Source organism: Podarcis filfolensis, assembly GCF_964270895.1.
Source record: "Podarcis filfolensis genome assembly, chromosome: 4".
Lineage (NCBI taxonomy): Eukaryota > Metazoa > Chordata > Lepidosauria > Squamata > Lacertidae > Podarcis > Podarcis filfolensis.
The window spans coordinates 95,335,007-95,353,041 of NC_139607.1; the positions used below are offsets into that span (position 1 = coordinate 95,335,007).

General features: G+C 46.0%; 1 protein-coding gene and 1 long non-coding RNA gene across 2 annotated transcripts in view; one reads left to right on the forward strand and one right to left on the reverse strand.

The window, feature by feature from the left end:
• LOC310761002 overlaps positions 1–17,288 on the forward strand; it is a 45,674-nt gene extending 28,386 nt beyond the window's left edge. The window contains exon 2 of the long non-coding RNA XR_014547170.1: positions 15,301–17,288. This is a non-coding gene — a long non-coding RNA (uncharacterized lncRNA). The remainder of the gene's footprint in view (positions 1–15,300) is intronic.
• Positions 9,413–18,035, reverse strand: part of ACER3 (alkaline ceramidase 3) — a 54,433-nt gene continuing 45,810 nt past the window's right edge. The window contains exon 11 of the mRNA XM_083610139.1: positions 9,413–17,540. Within this exon, the coding sequence (XP_083466265.1) occupies positions 17,469–17,540 (72 nt within the window). The 3' untranslated portion in view covers positions 9,413–17,468. The remainder of the gene's footprint in view (positions 17,541–18,035) is intronic.

Below are 18,035 nucleotides of genomic sequence, written 5' to 3' on the forward strand. Positions count from 1 at the left end.
GAGAGAAAAGATACAGAACTGCAGCAGCATCTTCGTAGCTTGGACTTCGTTTTGCGCGAAAAGTGGTTGCTGCTTGTAGTTATTTAATTGCCGTGTTTCATCAGCTGATGTCTTGAGCAGCAACCTCTGGAAACGAAGGGCTAAAAACCGGCGCTGCTCTCCCAAATTATCTGGTCCCTTTTAACTTGGTATTTCAGCTGGCTGACTAAAATCCCTTATTTTGGCTGCTGATCCCTTGTTTTCAAGGCTGCTGGTCCCTTACTTTCAAATCTGTAAGTTGACAGCTATGTCTACAGCATGTGCAGAAACCGTCATCTTGACTGTTGGACACACTCTCTCGTCCGCTCCATCCATCAGAGCCTGTCTTTGAATGCAGGGATAGTCCTTAACTCACTGAGGGTTTGAGACCCATCGGCTACCCTCACCTGGTTTAGCCGGCCAGTTGAAGCCATTCTTGGGACATGGCTGCTTCTATGAGCCGCAGGTGAGAGCTGAGTGCAGGGTGGGCACAAAAGCTGGACAATCTACCCCAGAAGGGGGATGACGTGTCCCCCCTAACACTACCCACCACCACCACATGCAAGCTACCATATGCATGGTATTATTATTGTCTATCAGCAGGTGGCAGCATTGACCTAACAGTTAAGTGACTTGAAATCCCAACTCTCCAACTTAACATTTTTAAAGCACATGCTCCTTGTGTTCTTATTCTTCGGCGATCCCTCGTAGCCAAGTAAGATTGTCTTCCATGAACACGGTCTTAACACGGAGTCCATGACTGCGGAGGCCAATTTTGGATCCACACATCCTTCCACAGTGGGGACATAGGTTTCCGGGCGGGAGTTGATCACGGTGAGGGTTTGCCAAGCGTGCCTTTCTCCTAGCACGTTTCTCCCTTGCGTCCTGAGTTTGAGCGTCTTCAAAACCCACAATGCCTTTGGTAAAGGCTGTTCTCCAACTGGAGTGCTCGCAGGCCTGTGTTTCCCAGTTGTCGGTGTTTATACTACATTTTTAAAGATTTGCCTTGAGAGAGTCTCTAAACCTCTTTTGTTGACCACCAGCATTACACTTTCTGTTTTTAAGTTCATCATAGAGTAGTTGCTTTGGAAGACGATCATCAGGCATCCGCACAACATGACCACACCAACAAAGTTGGTGTTGAATAATCATTGCTTCGACACGGGTGATCTTTGCTTCTTCCAGTACACTGGCATTAGTTCGCCTGTCTTCCCAAATGATGTGTAAAAGTTTTCGGAGGCAACGTTGACGGAATCTTTTGAGGAGTTGGAGATGGCGTTTATAAGTGGCCCATGTTTCACAAGCATACAGTAAGGTTGGTAGTACAGTAGCTTTGTAAGCAAGCATTCTGGTTTCCCTGAAAATGTCCCGCTAAGGCTGAGGTTCAAAGAAGAACCAGAGAACTAAAGAACACCCGGTGGATAAAAAAAAGTCCAAGAGATCCAGCACTTAGCTGACACTCATGACGCACAGACAGAGCCGTCTTTCCTCTCTTGTTTTTTTTATTAAATTTTTATTAACAATTTCAACATAACAAATTATCAAAATCTTCATTATTTCCCCCCTTTTCCCCTCCCCCCTCCCCCTCGACTTCCCTCAGCTCCTCTCTCTGATTTCTCAACTCATGTTATTCTCTGCATACTGTAAAATTGTACATATAATTCTATTATCTGTCTACTATATTAACCCTCAATAAATGTGTGTACAGTGGTACCTCTGGTTAAGTACTTAATTCGTTCCGGAGGTCCATTCTTAACCTGAAACTGCTCTTAACCTGAAGCACCACTTTAGCTAATGGGGCCTCCTCCTGCTGCTATTCTCATCCTGAAGCAAAGTTCTTAACCCAAGGTACTATTTATGGGTCAGCGGAGTCTGTAACCTGAAGCGTATGTAACCCGAGGTACCACTGTATGTTTATTCACAACCTGCCAAGGAGTCAAGTTCATTTTGCTGTCTTTTAAAATAATTTTTTTAAAGTTCCCGTTCTTCTTTAAAGTCACAGTTGTCCTTATCTGGCAATTTTGCCAGTTCTGCATAATTTCTCTTCCTTTCAGTAGCACCTTAAAGACCAACTAAGTTAGTTCTTGGTATGAGCTTTCGTGTGCATGCACACTTAGAATCATAGAATCATAGAGTTGGAAGAGACCACAAGGGCCATCGAGTCCAACCCCCTGCCAAGCAGGAAACACCATCAGAGCACTCCTGACATATGGTTGTCAAGCCTCTGCTTAAAGACCTCCAAAGAAGGAGACTCCACCACACTCCTTGGCAGCAAATTCCACTGTCGAACAGCTCTTACTGTCAGGAAGTTCTTCCTAATGTTTAGGTGGAATCTTCTTTCTTGTAGTTTGGATCCATTGCTCCGTGTCCGCTTCTCTGGAGCAGCAGAAAACAACCTTTCTCCCTCCTCTATGTGACATCCTTGTATATATTTGAACATGGCTATCATATCACCCCTTAATCTCCTCTTCTCCAGGCTAAACATGCCCAGCTCCCTTAGCCGTTCCTCATAAGGCATCATTTCCAGGCCTTTGACCATTTTGGTTGCCCTCCTCTGGACACGTTCCAGTTTGTCAATGTCCTTCTTGAACTGTGGTGCCCAGAACTGGACACAGTACTCCAGGTGAGGTCTGACCAGAGCAGAATACAGTGGCACTATTACTTCCCTTGATCTAGATGCTATACTCCTATTGATGCAGCCCAGAATTGCATTGGCTTTTTTAGCTGCCGCGTCACACTGTTGGCTCATGTCAAGTTTGTGGTCAACCAAGACTCCTAGATCCTTTTCACATGTAGTGCTCTCAAGCCAGGTGTCACCCATCTTGTATTTGTGCCTCTCATTTTTTTTGCCCAAGTGCAATACTTTACATTTCTCCCTGTTAAAATTCATCTTGTTTGTTTTGGCCCAGTTCTCTAATCTGTCAAGGTCGTTTTGAAGTGTGATCCTGTCCTCTGGGGTGTTAGCCACCCCTCCCAGTTTGGTGTCATCTGCAAATTTGATCAGGATGCCCTTGAGTCCATCATCCAAGTCGTTGATAAAGATGTTGAATAAGACCGGGCCCAAGACAGAACCCTGTGGCACCCCACTAGTCACTCCTCTCCAGGATGAAGAGGAACCATTGATGAGCACCCTTTGGGTTCGGTCAGTCAGCCAGTTACAAATCCACTGAGTGGTAGCATAGTCAAGACCGCATTTTACCAGCTTCTTTACAAGAATATCATGGGGCACCTTGTCAAATGCCTTGCTGAAATCAAGGTAGGCTACATCCATTGTGTTCCCTTCATCTACCAGGCTTGTAATTCTGTCAAAAAACGAGATCAGGTTAGTCTGACATGACTTATTTTTCAGAAATCCATGCTGACTATTGGTGATCACAGCATTCCTTTCTAGGTGCTCACAGACTGTTTGCTTAATGATCTGCTCCAGAATCTTCCCTGGTATTGATGTCAGACTGACTGGGCGGTAATTATTTGGGTCCTCTCTTTTCCCCTTTTTGAAAATAGGGACAACATTTGCCCTCCTCCAGTCTGCCGGGACTTCGCCTGTTCTCCAGGAATTCTCAGAGATGACTGCCAGTGGTTCTGAGATCACATCTGCCAGTTCTTTTAATACTCTTGGATGCAGTTCATCTGGCCCTGGAGACTTGAATACATCTAGACTAGCCAAGTATTCTTGTACTATCTCCTTAGTTATTCTGGGCTGTGTTTCCTCTGCTGAATCATTTGCTCCAAATTCTTCAGGTCGGGCATTGTTTTCTTTATTGGAGAAGACTGAGGCAAAGAAGGCATTGAGGAGTTCAGCCCTTTCTGTGTCCCCTGTTTGCATTTCACCATCTTCTCCTCTGAGTGACTCCACTGTTTCTTTGTTCTTCCTTTTGCTACGAACATACCCATAAAAGCCTTTTTTGTTGCTTTTAACCTCTCTAGCAAGCCTGAGTTCATTCTGTGCTTTAGCTTTTCTGACTTTGTGTCTACACGTGCTGGCTATTTGTTTGAATTCCTCTTTGGTGGTTTCCCCCCTTTTCCATTTTTTGTACACATCCTTTTTAAATCTTAACTCAGTTAAAAGTTCTTTAGATAGCCACCCTGGCTTCTTTAGGCACCTTCCATGTTTCCGTCTCATTGGTATTGCCTGAAGTTGTGCTTTTACTATCTCCCTCTTAACAAACTCCCAGCCATCATGAACTCCCTTTCCTTTTAGTATTACTGTCCATGGGATCTCACCAAGCACTTCCCTAAGTTTTATGAAGTCGGCTTTCTTAAAGTCGAGAAATTGAGTCCTAGTATGCTTGGCTGCTCCTTTCCGCTGTATAGTAAACTTCAGAAGAGCATGATCACTCGCGCCTAATGATCCTTCCACTTCTACCCCACTAACCAGGTCATCAACATTGGTTAGGACCAGATCTAAAATGGCTGTTCCTCTTGTTGCTTCTCCCACTTTCTGGACAATGAAGTTGTCTGCAAGGCCAGTGAGGAATCTGTTTGACCTTATGCTCTTGGCTGAGTTTGACATCCAACAAATATCCGGGTAATTGAAGTCCCCCATTACTACTATCTCCCTTCCTTTTGCATGCTTGGCCATCTGTTCCAGGAAGGCATCATCTATGTCCTCCGTTTGGCTTGGGGATCTATAGTAAACTCCCACAATGAGGTCACTGTTATTCTTCTCTCCCTTAATTTTGACCCAAATGCTCTCACTTTGGCTTTGAGGTTCTAAACCTTGGATCTCTTCACAGGTATACACATCCCTGACATATAACGCCACTCCTCCTCCTTTCTTGTCTGGTCTGTTTCTCTGAAATAGATTGAAATAGAACTTCTTCAGATACACTGAAACAGAAGTTGCCAGATCCTTCTATATAGTGAGAAGGTGGGGAGGGGTATTTCTCAGAAGGGTGGTGGGAATGGGTGATTGGAAGATAGCTGTGATGAGCCTGTTGACGACTCTTAACGACTGCAATAGGTCTCATTACCAAACTTAAAACCAAACGACTGCAACTCATTACCAAACTTAAAACCATGGAGAGACCTGGTCTGAACAAAGACATTGGATTCTTATCTCATTATACATGACAAAGCCATTTTTCACCTTCTCACCCCTTGCTTTTTCCTGTAAGACCTATTGCAGTCGTTTAGAGTCGTCAACAGGCTCATCACAGCTATCTGCCAATCACCCATTCCCACCACCCTTCTGAGTAATACCCCTCCCCACCTTCTCACTATATAGAAGGATCTGGCAACTTCTGTTTCAGTGTATCTGAAGAAGTGTGCATGCACACGAAAGCTCATACCAAGAACTAACTTAGTTGGTCTTTAAGGTGCTACTGGAAGGAAAAAAATTTTTTTGTTTTGACTATGGCAGACCAACACGGCTACCTATCTGTAACTGGAATAATTTCTCTTGCCACTGTTATTTTGTTGGGGTTTCCTCATTCTTCCATCCTTGTGCTATCAAGACTCTTGCCATTGTTGTAGCATACATGAATAAATTCTTTGTTTTCCTTGGCAGGTCTTGTCCTACAATCCCCAATTCAGAGCCGTCTTTTCTATTGGGCTTACTGGCACATTGTGCCAGGGCGCCGGCCTCTCAGGGGCGCACCAGCGAGTCGGGGAGCTGTGTGGCTTTGCCTGAGGCCTCCCCTTTCCTGCACGCCGGCCAGCTGTGCCCCATCAACCATATGGCTGCCGGGCATGCAGCTTGCCTCCCAAGCCTCTGTGGCAGGAGAGCGATCCCTGCAGAGGCTTGGGAAAAGGTCGACAACTCTGGGAAACGGGGTGTGTGCGTGCGCGCCTGAGGGATCTTTGCACCACAGCGCCGGATATGCTTAAGACAGCCCTGTGCACAGAGTTTCTTTAAAGCGACAAAGACCCTCTATGGGCCAATAAATCAAATCCTCAGTGATTTAGATATACAATGTGATTATCCAGTTCAAATACGGGAAGACAATCAAGCTGTAATAACTTTGGCTGGATCTGAGCAGTTTAAAAATAAATCCAAACATTTAGAAATTAAGTATCAAAATGTGAAGCAAAACCCGATAATGCTAAAATACTGTGAGTATGCAAAATGTGGCTGATATATTTACGAAAGCACTAACTTTTGAGAAACATACACAACTAGTGGCAAAATTAGGAACTGTTGTGCATGATGCATAAATATGTTTTGTATATGTTTAAAGTACTGTTTTGTTTCTGTTTCTGTTTGAATGAGAGGGGGTGTTGGGAGTCATTCTGCACAGAAGCAGTAAAGATGTTTGTACCTTTAAGAACAGTTTCTGTAAGCTCTGGCCTGATTGGTTACAGCTGGCCATGACTACAAAAGGAGAAAAGCTGCAGTTTGAACTTTGCCTGCAGAAAAACACCTACAAGCTTTGTTGTTTTGTAATAAAATCTTTATTTGATTTGGTTTTACACCAGGTTCATGGTGTCACAGTCTCTGTCATCTGCCACCAGTGAAAAAAACCCCTCTAACAGCATATGCCCCCTACGCTCAACAGACATGCTACTTTTGTTTGTTTTAATATATTTTTATTAGTAATTTCAACATAACATTTTATTTTTAAAAAATCATCCTTGAAATCCCCCATTTTTTCCTCCCTCTCCCCAAAAACATAATCCACCCTCCCCTCCCCCTCCCAGACTTCCCTCAGCTCCTCTCTCTGGTTTATCAACATATGTTATTTTCTGCATGTTACAAAACTGTACAGATCCTTAATTTGTCTATCTAAATGTTATCAATAAAAAGTTTGTGAATGTTTATTCAAAACCTGCCAAGGAGTCCAGTTCATTTTGTTGTTTCTTTAAGTACTTTGTAAAGGGTTCCCATTCATCTTTAAAATCAGTTATCCTGGTCATGTAGTATGTGTGTGTGTCAATTTTGCCAATTCTGCGTAGTCCATCAACTTCTCTTGCCACAGTTCTTTATTTGTTTTTTAACTTATATTTTGGAAATGTACACCCAGTTTTTTCCCCTTTAATTTTTTTGGGGCCCCCTAGAGAGTGGGGCCCTAAGCTATAGCTTGTTTAGCTTATACGTAAATCCCGCACTGACAGCATCCTGCTCCTTCGGAGCACTAAAGGAATGGCGGAGACTGTCGTGACTTTAAGAAAGATGGTTCATTCACCTTCCGCCCCCACCTTCAGTCTGCATAGTGGGAGTTCAGATCTTACGGCATGGTCATTTTGAGAGGGGCTTGCACCCCGCAGAAGTGCAGGCAGCTTTCAGCCAGCCTGCCCAAGATGGATCTCCACTCTTTTGCCTGCTTCTTTTTCCTAGCAACCCTTGCTCCCGTCACCTCAAACACACACACCCTCACCGCCTTGGTAAGATCTCATTCCCCAGGCCAAAAGATTATTCCCTGATGGCCCATCAACACTTTTTGTCATGCCAAGAGATTTGCTCTTCACCATAGCTGTCAACTTACAGATTTGAAAATAAGGGACCAGCAGCCTTGAAAATAAGGGATCAGCAGCCAAAATAAGGATTTTCAGAGCACAGGTATGTTCAACTTTTGAGCCCCTCCAAGCCAAAGGCAGAAAGCCCAGCCAGCAGCCAAACGAAGCCTCAAGCGGTGGTTCCCACAGCGCAGCAACCCGGCAAAGGGGATGCAGCAAGGAAAACCACTGTCACCTCTCCGCTGGGAAGCGCTGAGCAAAGGCGAGTCCCCAGGCAATGTGGCTGATTTGATCGGCACAAGGCATGCAAGCTCCACCCCTCAGTCGTTCTTATAGACTCCTTATTGGGTGAGCAACGCAGCCAAGCAACACAGTTGGAGCCTCCCTTCTCCCTGGCCGGCAGGGTGGGAGGGAGAGGAGCTGCTTCCTTTGAGACCTGGGAAATTTAAGGGACATCATCAATAAGGGACAGCAGCGGGACACAGCGCTGGGATAAGGGGCTTTCCCGCCAAATAAGGGACGGTTGACAGCTATGCTCTTCACCAAGCCAGCCAGGCTGGTTGGCATAAGCCAGCCCAGGAATTCTCTGTCTGGCGCAGCTCTGTAGCTTGTACTTTAACCCATATCTCAGTTAATCAAAATCCTAGCATTTATTAATTTCTAGAGTTTAGGGAAGTCCTCCCCCCCCCTCCGCAATCTATAACAGTATAAAAGGGAAACAGAGCTGTCTGCTCAACTGCCCATGTTGGCAACATACACCTGGCACAGGCAAACTCAGCCCTCCAGAAGCTCTGAGACTACAATTCCCATCATCCCTGACCACTGGTCCTGTTAGCTAGGGATGATGGGAGTTGTAGTCCCAAAACATCTAGAGGGCCAGGTTTGCCTGCGCCTGACATATACACACAGAAACTACATAGAACAGGTGACTGACAATTTTTTGCAAACTTATGCCAAGTGGAGATGTTGGCTTTTAACTTTGACACAAGCCAAGGAGCTATTTGGATGTGATTTGGTAGGCAAATTGAGTTTAAGCAGCTGGAGAGCATTAGTCAATTGGTTTTTTCATTATACATACATTTTGATTATTATTTTTTAAGACACTGCATAACAAAATAGGCCACTGAAGAAGGCAGAGAAGCTGAAACGTGTTTGGTTTTTAAGCAATCTAGAAAATTGGATCGATGGATGTTAAGAACATACTAAGCAGACATTTTAGCTATCTAAGGAATAGGACTAAACATAGGCACATTTCATGCACCATACAGAGGTTTTATTTTTATCCAGTTTATTGCATAGTTCCTCACATGTTGTGGATGTATTATTTTGATGGATGTAGAGTTTATTGATTTATGTTGATGTATCAATGTTTTGCTGGGACGTGGGGTGGCGCTGTGGGTTAAACCACAGAGCCTAGGACTTGCCGATCAGAAGGTCGGCGGTTTGAATCCCCGCGACGGGGTGAGCTCCCCTTGCTTGGTCCCTGCTCCTGCCAACCTAGCAGTTTGAAAGCACGTCAAAGTGCGGGAAGGTAAACTCCGGCGGGAAGGTAAACAGCGTTTCTGTGCACTGCTCTGGTTCGCCAGAAGCGGCTTAGTCATGCTGGCCACATGACCCAGAAGCTGTACACCGGCTCCCTCGGCCAGTAAAGCGAGATGAGCGCCGCAACCCCAGACTCGGTCACGACTGGACCTAATGGTCAGGGGCCCCTTTACCTTTACTTTATCAATGTTTTATATTTAGAGTTTCCTTTCCTGGATTTTTGTATATTCCTGTCTTTTCTGCTATAAAGGTTCAACTTAATTTTTATTTAATAAATTTTCTTAAGACCTCTATGGGCATCACAAACATTAGATTTTGTGTGTATTTGTATATAGACCTCTACTTTTACTTACCCAGAATTTGCTCAACAGGTGCAAGAAAAGGAACCTTAAAACTCATGAAGACACGCCTCAGAAAAACGAGTGAGGGGGGAAAGAACGAACAACGGAGTCCTTAATTAAATCAAAAATCCTTTAATAATTATTAGCTAGAAAGTCATAATTAATGCTGAAAGGGTAAATTGATTAAATACGTCATTTAAATGTGAAAAAGCCACTTTTATTGCAAAATAGCATTATATATTATAAGCTTATTTGTTGAGAAATGAGTCCCATAGAAAGATTTCAATATAGTATATCAAAATGCTTGAAGAGTATTCATCACAATGGCTTTTATATACAGTTTTCTGCTGTTTCGTGATACAACCACAGTTAAGTTCGTCTGTAAAGGAAAACGTTTCTTTACAAAATAATCCCACAGGTCCAGAACAACAGCGAAAACAACAAAAAAGGTTGAAAAAACCAAGTTTGGTCACTTGACATAAGATATCCACCACATCCCTTTCGACAGCCCGGTTCCATTTCCATTTTAAACAATAATAATAAGCGACATCTTAAAATCAGTGCATTAAAAAGTGTGCCCAATAATCAAACATTCATTTGACACGATAAGGAGGAAGCAAGACTCGTTTTAGAGCGTTTCGGAAACAGGGAGGTCTGAGGAATACTCTAAAGAGATGCCAATCTGACAGGCAAGATCCGCTGCTGCAGCAGCAGCGCCGGAAACTGAGAGGGGGCTTCTGGGTAAAGGAGTAAAACCAGAAAAAAATGGACCGCCCCCCTCACCACGTCCTGGGAAATCTGGATGCTGGTTCTTTAACGTGGCACATGGGAAAGCGTTAATGGCACAGAGGGATAAGCAGCAATAAATACAGAAAGCGTAATACAGAGGTAGGGGGGGGGAGCGTTTTCCATTCTGAGAATCACATTCCTTTCCAGACCTTCTGGGGTCCAAAGTGGACAGAGCACTGTACAAGCAGGCTAGTTTCTACACATGGCTCACCCAACTCTCTCTTCGGCAAGGAGCGCAAGAGGCATCCGTCTCAAGAATTCAAGGACATATTTCAGCCAGGCAAAAGCACCCAAGGGTGGGGCAGAGAGGGCAGGATTAAGACTACAGTGGATGCTCGGGTTGCGAACATGATCCGTGCGGGATGCACGTCTGCAACCCGCAGCATCGCGCCTGCGCAGGTTGCGATTTGGCGCGTCTGCGCATGCGCAAAGCGTGATTTAGCACTTCTGTGCATGCGCGACTGCCGAACCCCGGAAGTAACCGGTCCCGGTACTTCCGGGTTTTGGCGGTCCGCAACCCGAAAAAACGCAACCTGAAGTGTCTGTAACCCGAGGTATGACTGTACGGCCTGGGGAAAATTCAGGGAACCAGGTACAGAGGACCGGCTCCCTAAACACAAAGATCCCCACTCCTGGCGCAGTGGGACAGATAAACAGGCAGAGATCCCAAGGAGCAGAGTCGGAGGTGTGGAAAGGAAAGTTGAGCAGAGGAAGCAAAAACTGGCAAAAGCTCAGGAACCAGGGGTTTGCTCAGCAAAATTGGGAGAGAAGGCAGTTTAGGTGAGCCTGCACTGAACCCCCTCAGCCTTCAAGTGAGAAGGTTGCATAGCTGAAATGGTTCTCCGCAGTTAAATTAATTCTCCCCACAGAAGCCTGAAGTGGTACAGAGCAGAAGCAGGTTTGCTACCTCACCTAAAGATCATTTGCGGAAGGTTTCTGCATTTCATGCGCGTCTGATATGTGCACCAACACCGCCTCGCTGTGAACATCCATGGCACCCTTTGAACCCAAGCTGCCTCCCGCTGCTCCCTTCCACCACCCCACTTTCAGCTTCCGCTAAGAAGAGTCACTGGCAAATATGTTAACCGCCGTTGCCAGAATAAATTGCAGCCGAAACAGCCCGGTTTGTGAAGATGGGCCGGCTGCATTCCTGGTTCTCCCCCGGGCAGAATGGGAAGACGTTTAGCTAAGGAGCACACACAGTTGTGCAAACTTCTCAGAAGTTAAGGAGGGCTTTTATTTAATACTGTTGGGTATTCAAGTACCAACATTGTCCCAATCTTCAATTGCTTAGCTGTATGTTCAGCCGCTCATCAGATCAGACGCTCAGATTCAGTATATGGCGGTATCCCATGTTCCTTCCTCAATCCGTCAGGTGATCCACATTGTCATTATGACGGAGAAAAGGCAATTATTTTTTTTTAAAAAAGAGCAGATTACAATCTGTGCGCCTCACAGGGATGCCGTCAGATATTGTGACGCAACGCCTGGTCTTTGGAAACAGGGGGTCACCCAAAAAATATCCCTGCAGCAACATCTACTGTCATTGCCAAATCAAACATTACACCACAAACAAGTCTTGAGATAAGGGGGATGTTCCTCTTGATTTCTTTTTAATGACTAGACTGGGCAGCTAATCCAGGTTGGCAAATAAACGGGCAACGTTCACCGTCCCACTTTCCTCCACGCAAAACTATTTCAACGGTTTGTGGCACTGAAAGAAGTTCCAAAACAGCTGGAGGGCCAAGTTTGGGGATGGCCGAGTTAGGGGCAAAGACCTTGCTCCTTGTGGATGTGAGTTGTTTTCCCCCATTATGGGTCCAGCCCAAGCCTTTGGCTCCATATTGGATATAGTCTTAAGATACATTCCAGTTGGGGTGGAGATTGCAGCTCATCAACTCCTGGCTGCAGGTCACAGGTAGCTGATTTCTTTTTAAAAGAACCAGCCCTCTGGTTGGGGAGAAACAATCATAGTAAATGCAACCTTTAAATTCCGGGCTCCACGTTTTAGCTGGCAGCATCTCAGGGGCAAAGTGCACACGGCGTTTACAGGCTTCCTAATGTTGTGCGTCTCTTTCTTGTTGCAGCAAACAGTGTGTGGCAGGGAAGAGCATCAACAAGACTCAGAATAAGGCTTTAACTCCCCACCCCAAAAAAGCAGAGTTTCAACACACAAAGAGCAGGAGGGGCGGATTTTCTAGGGACACCACACATAATTCCACTTTTATTTTATCCATGCCATTTATCTTCCTTCTGGGAGAAGGCAGCCTGGGTTTCCCCCTGATAAGAGACAAGCTCCCAAGCATTCACACACAACTTTCAGTATTGCACAGGTTCAGTAAAGCCAAGAAGGGATTTCAGAGGCACACAGTCTTTAGCAGGGGTAGCCAACGTGGAGCCCACGTAGACACAGATCCCCGACCGTTGCGGCTGTGTTAGGAGTCAAACGTCCATGCTCCATGTTGGCTACCCCCGATCTGAAAATATTACATTCTTTTCTTCCGGCGGCGCTTTTTAGAATACATTTGGGCCAAGCATTGCTCTTTTTGACTACATAAAGTGAAGAAGATGCCCAGATTTTGCTACAGGAGATGCAAACAGGTGTGCTAAGACGTCTCACTTTAAACAGGCCCCTTTCCTTAGCTAGCAGAGCTCTGCTGCGGCCCCTGCAAATTTTACACCCCCGAAAGGCTTACGTTAAGAGGCATTTGCCCCCAGCCAGAAGTTAAAAGTTCTTTGCCAAGTCCGTACTTCTACTGAAGGGAGACTTGCCTCCAGTCTCAACGATGCGTTCGGGACGCATGACAGTACAGAAAAAAATCTGCCTTAGGAACTTTGATTGAACAGCTTCCACAGTGCTAAGGTGGTTACCAGTCCAAATCGGAGCCCCGTACAGTAGCTGTGCTAGGGGGTTCGTTTGGAAGACTTCTAGGGCTGATGGTATATGTTTGCCACCCTTTGTATGGAAAAAAATCAGAATAAGGGCCACTAACTGACTGCTGATTCAGGACTTTAAATTGTGCTTTTATATCAAATTTCCTTTTCTGCGTATACTGTAATGTTTTACTGTTGCTATGGCCATTGGGCTAATGCGAATAAAGTTTTATTTTATTTATTTGCCCCCAGCCACTCTGGTGGGCTCTGAGCACATCTCCTGAAAGAGGATTGGCCCCAACAGCGACTCCCATAAAACCAGGAATATTTATTTGATGGGCTTTTAAAAAAATAAAATAAAATTGGGAGCAGCTGAATCCAGTCACTCCAATCACATCCCAGTGGGGAGATGGGGCAGAACGAAGGTTGTCTGGGAAGGAGGCAGGGCCATGCAATAGCTCTGGGTGTTTTTATTTCTTGATGCTGCAAGTTTGCCCACGGCACCTGCCCGCTCCAGGGCATCTCCACGGAAACAGCGCCTGGAATGCCTCACTCTGCTATTAAAAGCGTTAACAGCTACGGCACGTTGTGGTGGGCGGTAGGCAAGTTATGGAATTTCTCTGCAGAGAGCTCTGAATGGCACCCATGAGCCTCTCCCTCTGTGCTGGGCTTTGCCCTCCCTGCGTGGGCAAAACATTGGGCGCTCTCAGTGCAGCAGCAGCAGCTGAACCAGCCTTGCTTCTCTGCACAGCAAAGAGCGAGAGACACGCTGGGTTTTCTTATTGTTTACCGCGTAATCGCTTATCACGCTACTACAAAAGAGCTCCGAATCAGGAGCCCGCAATTTCGCCTCGCTCTCAGAAACATGCCAAACACGAGTAAGGTTGAGAGGGAAACCGCAGGACGAAGAAGTCCGGATGGACAGGCACAACAGCCCCTTGGGTCTTCCCATCCCATATGGAAAAGCAAGAGGAGGCTGGGGTGGGCAGCCGCACGGCAGAAAAATGCGACTTGGCAGACTCTTCACTTTCTTCATTCACCCACTATTTGGTGCAGAATTGGTACTCCTAAAGTAAGCTGCAAGCCTTCATGACCTTGGCTATAATTATTACTACTATTTGTGATTTCCAAGATACCTAGAAATGCGGGGAAACAGCATAGGCCAGGCATGGGCAAACTCGGCCCTCCAGATGATTTGGGACTACAATTCCCATCATCCCTGACCACTGGTTCTGTTAGCTAGGGATGATGGGAGTTGTAGTCCCAAAACATCTGGAGGGCCGAGTTTGCCCATGCCTGGCATAGGCAGTGTTTGCAACATGTGCTTTTTGGGGTGGGAGTAGCATGGTCAATTGGGTGGATTTGTAGAGGACAAATGCAAAAGGGTTCAATCCCTAGCATCTCCAGGTAGGACTGGGAAAAAAGATCTTGCCTGAATCCTGGAAAGCAGCTACCAGTCAGTGTAGACAATACTGAACTAGATAGGGATCCCGCAAACTAGGCTCAGCACAAGGCAGGTTCCTATGCCCCTACAAACAATGTGCTGGGACAGGGTGGGAGAGGGGTCTTTGGGCCGATGGGGTTTGGGCTCGAGAGAGGCAAATGCACCGGCAGCCTGGAGACTTGAGCCTCGCGAGGCCACATTGCACATCACTGATCTGTAACCAAATACAGGGATGAGATACCAAACACGATACGCAGGCTGGCCAATTCACATAAGAGCCAAAAGAAAACCAAAGGGAAGTCAACCATGAGCAGTGTTGGAAACTCGGGTGCGTAAGCTAGGTGCCAAATGGCTGCTTAAACCAGTCGCCAAAACGGAATGCCTAGATGCCATTTGGGGGACCAGGCAGCTCAAAAAAAATAATTCATATTTTTCAATGCGACTTTTTGTTTCCTGAAATTTGTTCTGATTCTGCAGATATAAAATAGCAGGTAGGATTCTACAGGGTGTGTTGCTAGTGTGTGAAAACAGATCCAAGGACCCCCAGGCACGCGCCTCCAGATGGGGGAGACGTTAGGCACTATCCTGGCACGCGGGCATCTGAACTTGGTCACTAGAGGCCGATAAAGGTAAAGGGACCCCTGACCATTAGGTCCAGTCGTGGCCGACTCTGGGGTTGCGGCGCTCATCTCGCTTTACTGTCCGAGGGAGCCGGCGTACAGCTTCCGGGTCATGTGGCCAGCATGACTAAGCTGCTTCTGGCAAACCAGAGCAGCGCACGGAAACGCCGTTTACCTTCCCGGCGAAGGGGTACCTATTTATCTACTTGTACTTTGACATGCTTTTGAACTGCTAGGTTGGCTTAACCCACAGCGCCACCCGCGTCCCAATAGCCAGGTGTAAAGTGCGCCTGCCAAATTTCAAACACAAAGCAATGCCGTTCCTCAGACTTCACGCAGGGAAAATGATCTTGTGAATGCAGTCCTTTTCAGCAGAGCAGGGGTGGGCAAGCTTTTTGGCCCTTCCCCCACAGGCCAACGCTGTCAGTCAGCTGGGGCCATGGACCTGTCAATCATCTGATGTCATAATGGCATCAGGTGTTTGACAGGTGGTTGTAGCGTCTGCCTGTCAGCCAGCTTGCAGGGTTGAGGGGGACATAGCAATGAACGACTTATGCATGGGAAGTCCAATCTAAGAAGCAGTGACCCCTAATCTCAACCGCGTGGGAACTCTTATTGCATGAGCACAAGGTGTGGGTGGAAAAATGCACTTTTGCGATTCTTCCCCTTTTAAGCGACTGGAAAACTCAGGAAGGCAGCAAATATTCCAAACGAAGAGAAGCAAAAGCAGAGCAAAAAAATAGCATGAGTGTTTGTTCTGGGCATCCTGGTTAGGAATAGCCTGTGCCTTTTTGCTTAAGGGATGTGGAGGTTTCGGGTACCAGTGCCATTCAGGAGCTTCTTAAACAAACTGAGTTGCCTCGTTAGCTCAAGAGAGGCTGCTGACTTTAGCCAAAGCACACAGGAGCTCAAAGCATGCGGAGAACAAAAGCAATGCAACAAAACCACATTTCCTTCACCATCTGGCAGAATCTGGCAGAAGCCGAACAGCCCAATTCTTAGCTCCTCACAGTGTAAGAAGCACCCAAGGCAAAAATCCTGCTCAACATTCAGGGATGTCTACCAAATTGGCAAAACACATGCACACCCCCATCAGCTTTCAGGTAGCCTAACTGTAGAATTAGGTATACGTCTTTTTTTAACAACCTCTGAAACAATAGTCAAGAAAAGGGCAGATGGCCAATTGACACTTTTCTTTTCTTCGTTTTAGGAAGGCACAATCCTATCTTTCTTATTACATTTTTATTCTGTCCGTCCTCCAAGGAGATCAGGGTGGCATACCCAACATTCTCAAAACAACCCCGTGAGGTAGGTTAGGCTGAGAGATAAGAGACTCAAAAGAGGACACGTGTGCATCTGAACAGTTGTGCATGGATTCTGTACTCCGGAAGGCAGGCAGGTATGAATTAAATTTGTTTGGGAACGAGAAGCGGCGATTGGTTACCTCCAGACAACTATTTAGGACTGCAATGAAAGTCCAGCTTCACAGTTCACATCTCCAATTGGTCAGAGGGCGAGAGCTAAGGCAGGTTTGTTCCTTTGGCCTACAATTATCCCATGGAGAGGGAGTGGTTTTCGAAGGGGTGGTTCTCCTACTCTGGTTCAAAACATTTTGCAGCTGCACAGTGATCAGAGAAATGTGTCCCAGCATCCTCTACTGTTCCACAAGGGATCCTGGGCCACACCTCTCTAGCTAATACTGTTTTATTGGTTCTGCAAGTAACCACTGGGGTGGACAACTGGACTTCTGTTTATGGTGCGAGTATCACTGACTTGACAGCAAATTTCACAAACCTTCTGTACGTGGAAAGATACTCCCCTTATCAAATTAAATTCCCACTGTCTGTAAAAGAAACAGGACATTTCACTCAGTTAAGAGAATAACACCCCCTACCCCAGCTCCCCTTATTGTGTGCAAATTGCTAAAGAAACCAGTTTTTGGAAAGCCAGGGTAAAGCCCCGGACTGTTAGGCTGTAGCAGCAGACATACAGAGTGCGCCCGAGAACACAGAGACCCCTATAAAGATCAAATAGATGGTCTGTCCGTTCCTGACTGGCTTCAATGATGCTCAGACACGTTAGGTTTTCACCCACAAATGAAAATTCTGGCCAGCCAAACGAAAACCTCTGTAACCCACCATCAAGAACAGAAAACACGCTTGCTTTCTGTGAGCAGCACAATCTGCCAGCCCAGCAGCTCCAAAAGTATTGTACACAGAAATCCCACGCCCTCGTTTTGATACCTCAAGCACAGAAAAACCTCTAATCGTGGCTTCTGTAGATAGGCTGGCTCTTGTTTCTACAGATTCTCTGCAGCTCCAGAGGGAAGGGAAGGGGGATATTCCTTTGCAAGAACGTTCAACACGCCAGTCCAAGTGGTTTATTGTAGACTCTCCTGATGCATCTGGGGTAAGTTGTCTCTTCAGCGTTGGTCAAATGTCCTCGTCATTGCTTCTTTGCAGATTCTTGCTTATTGGTCGATTCTACTAAGAGAACAGGCCAAATCCCAAAGAGAAACTATTGAAAGGAAGGGAGAAAAGGGGTTCTTAAGACTGCTGGGCCGAAACATAGAAACACAACAGACATACCTCCCTGGAGATTGCCAACTGATCAGACAAAACCTTCTATTTTTCTCCTGTCCATTTAAAAGCAGCTTGATCTGTAGAGGCCAGTGGGTTTTCATAGCATGCAAGCAAGCAGATTGCCACTTGCTAATGTCCACGGACCAAGCTGCTGTTAAAGACACAGGAGCCAGGGGAATGAACATGATTGGTAAATAGTAATTCCAGTTTATGCAGTGTTTATACACAAGAGCATCTGGGTGACTCTCTCTTCTGAGAAACGTTTATTGGTTTAATAGGCAAAAAAAGATGAAGAGCTGTCATACTGTACATGTCTGATACTCTGATACTGAGTCGAACCCTTGGTCCATTTAGCTCAGTATAGTCAACACTAACAGCAGCTCTCCAGGGTACCAGGCAGGAAGTCTCTCCCAAGCCTACCTAGAGATGC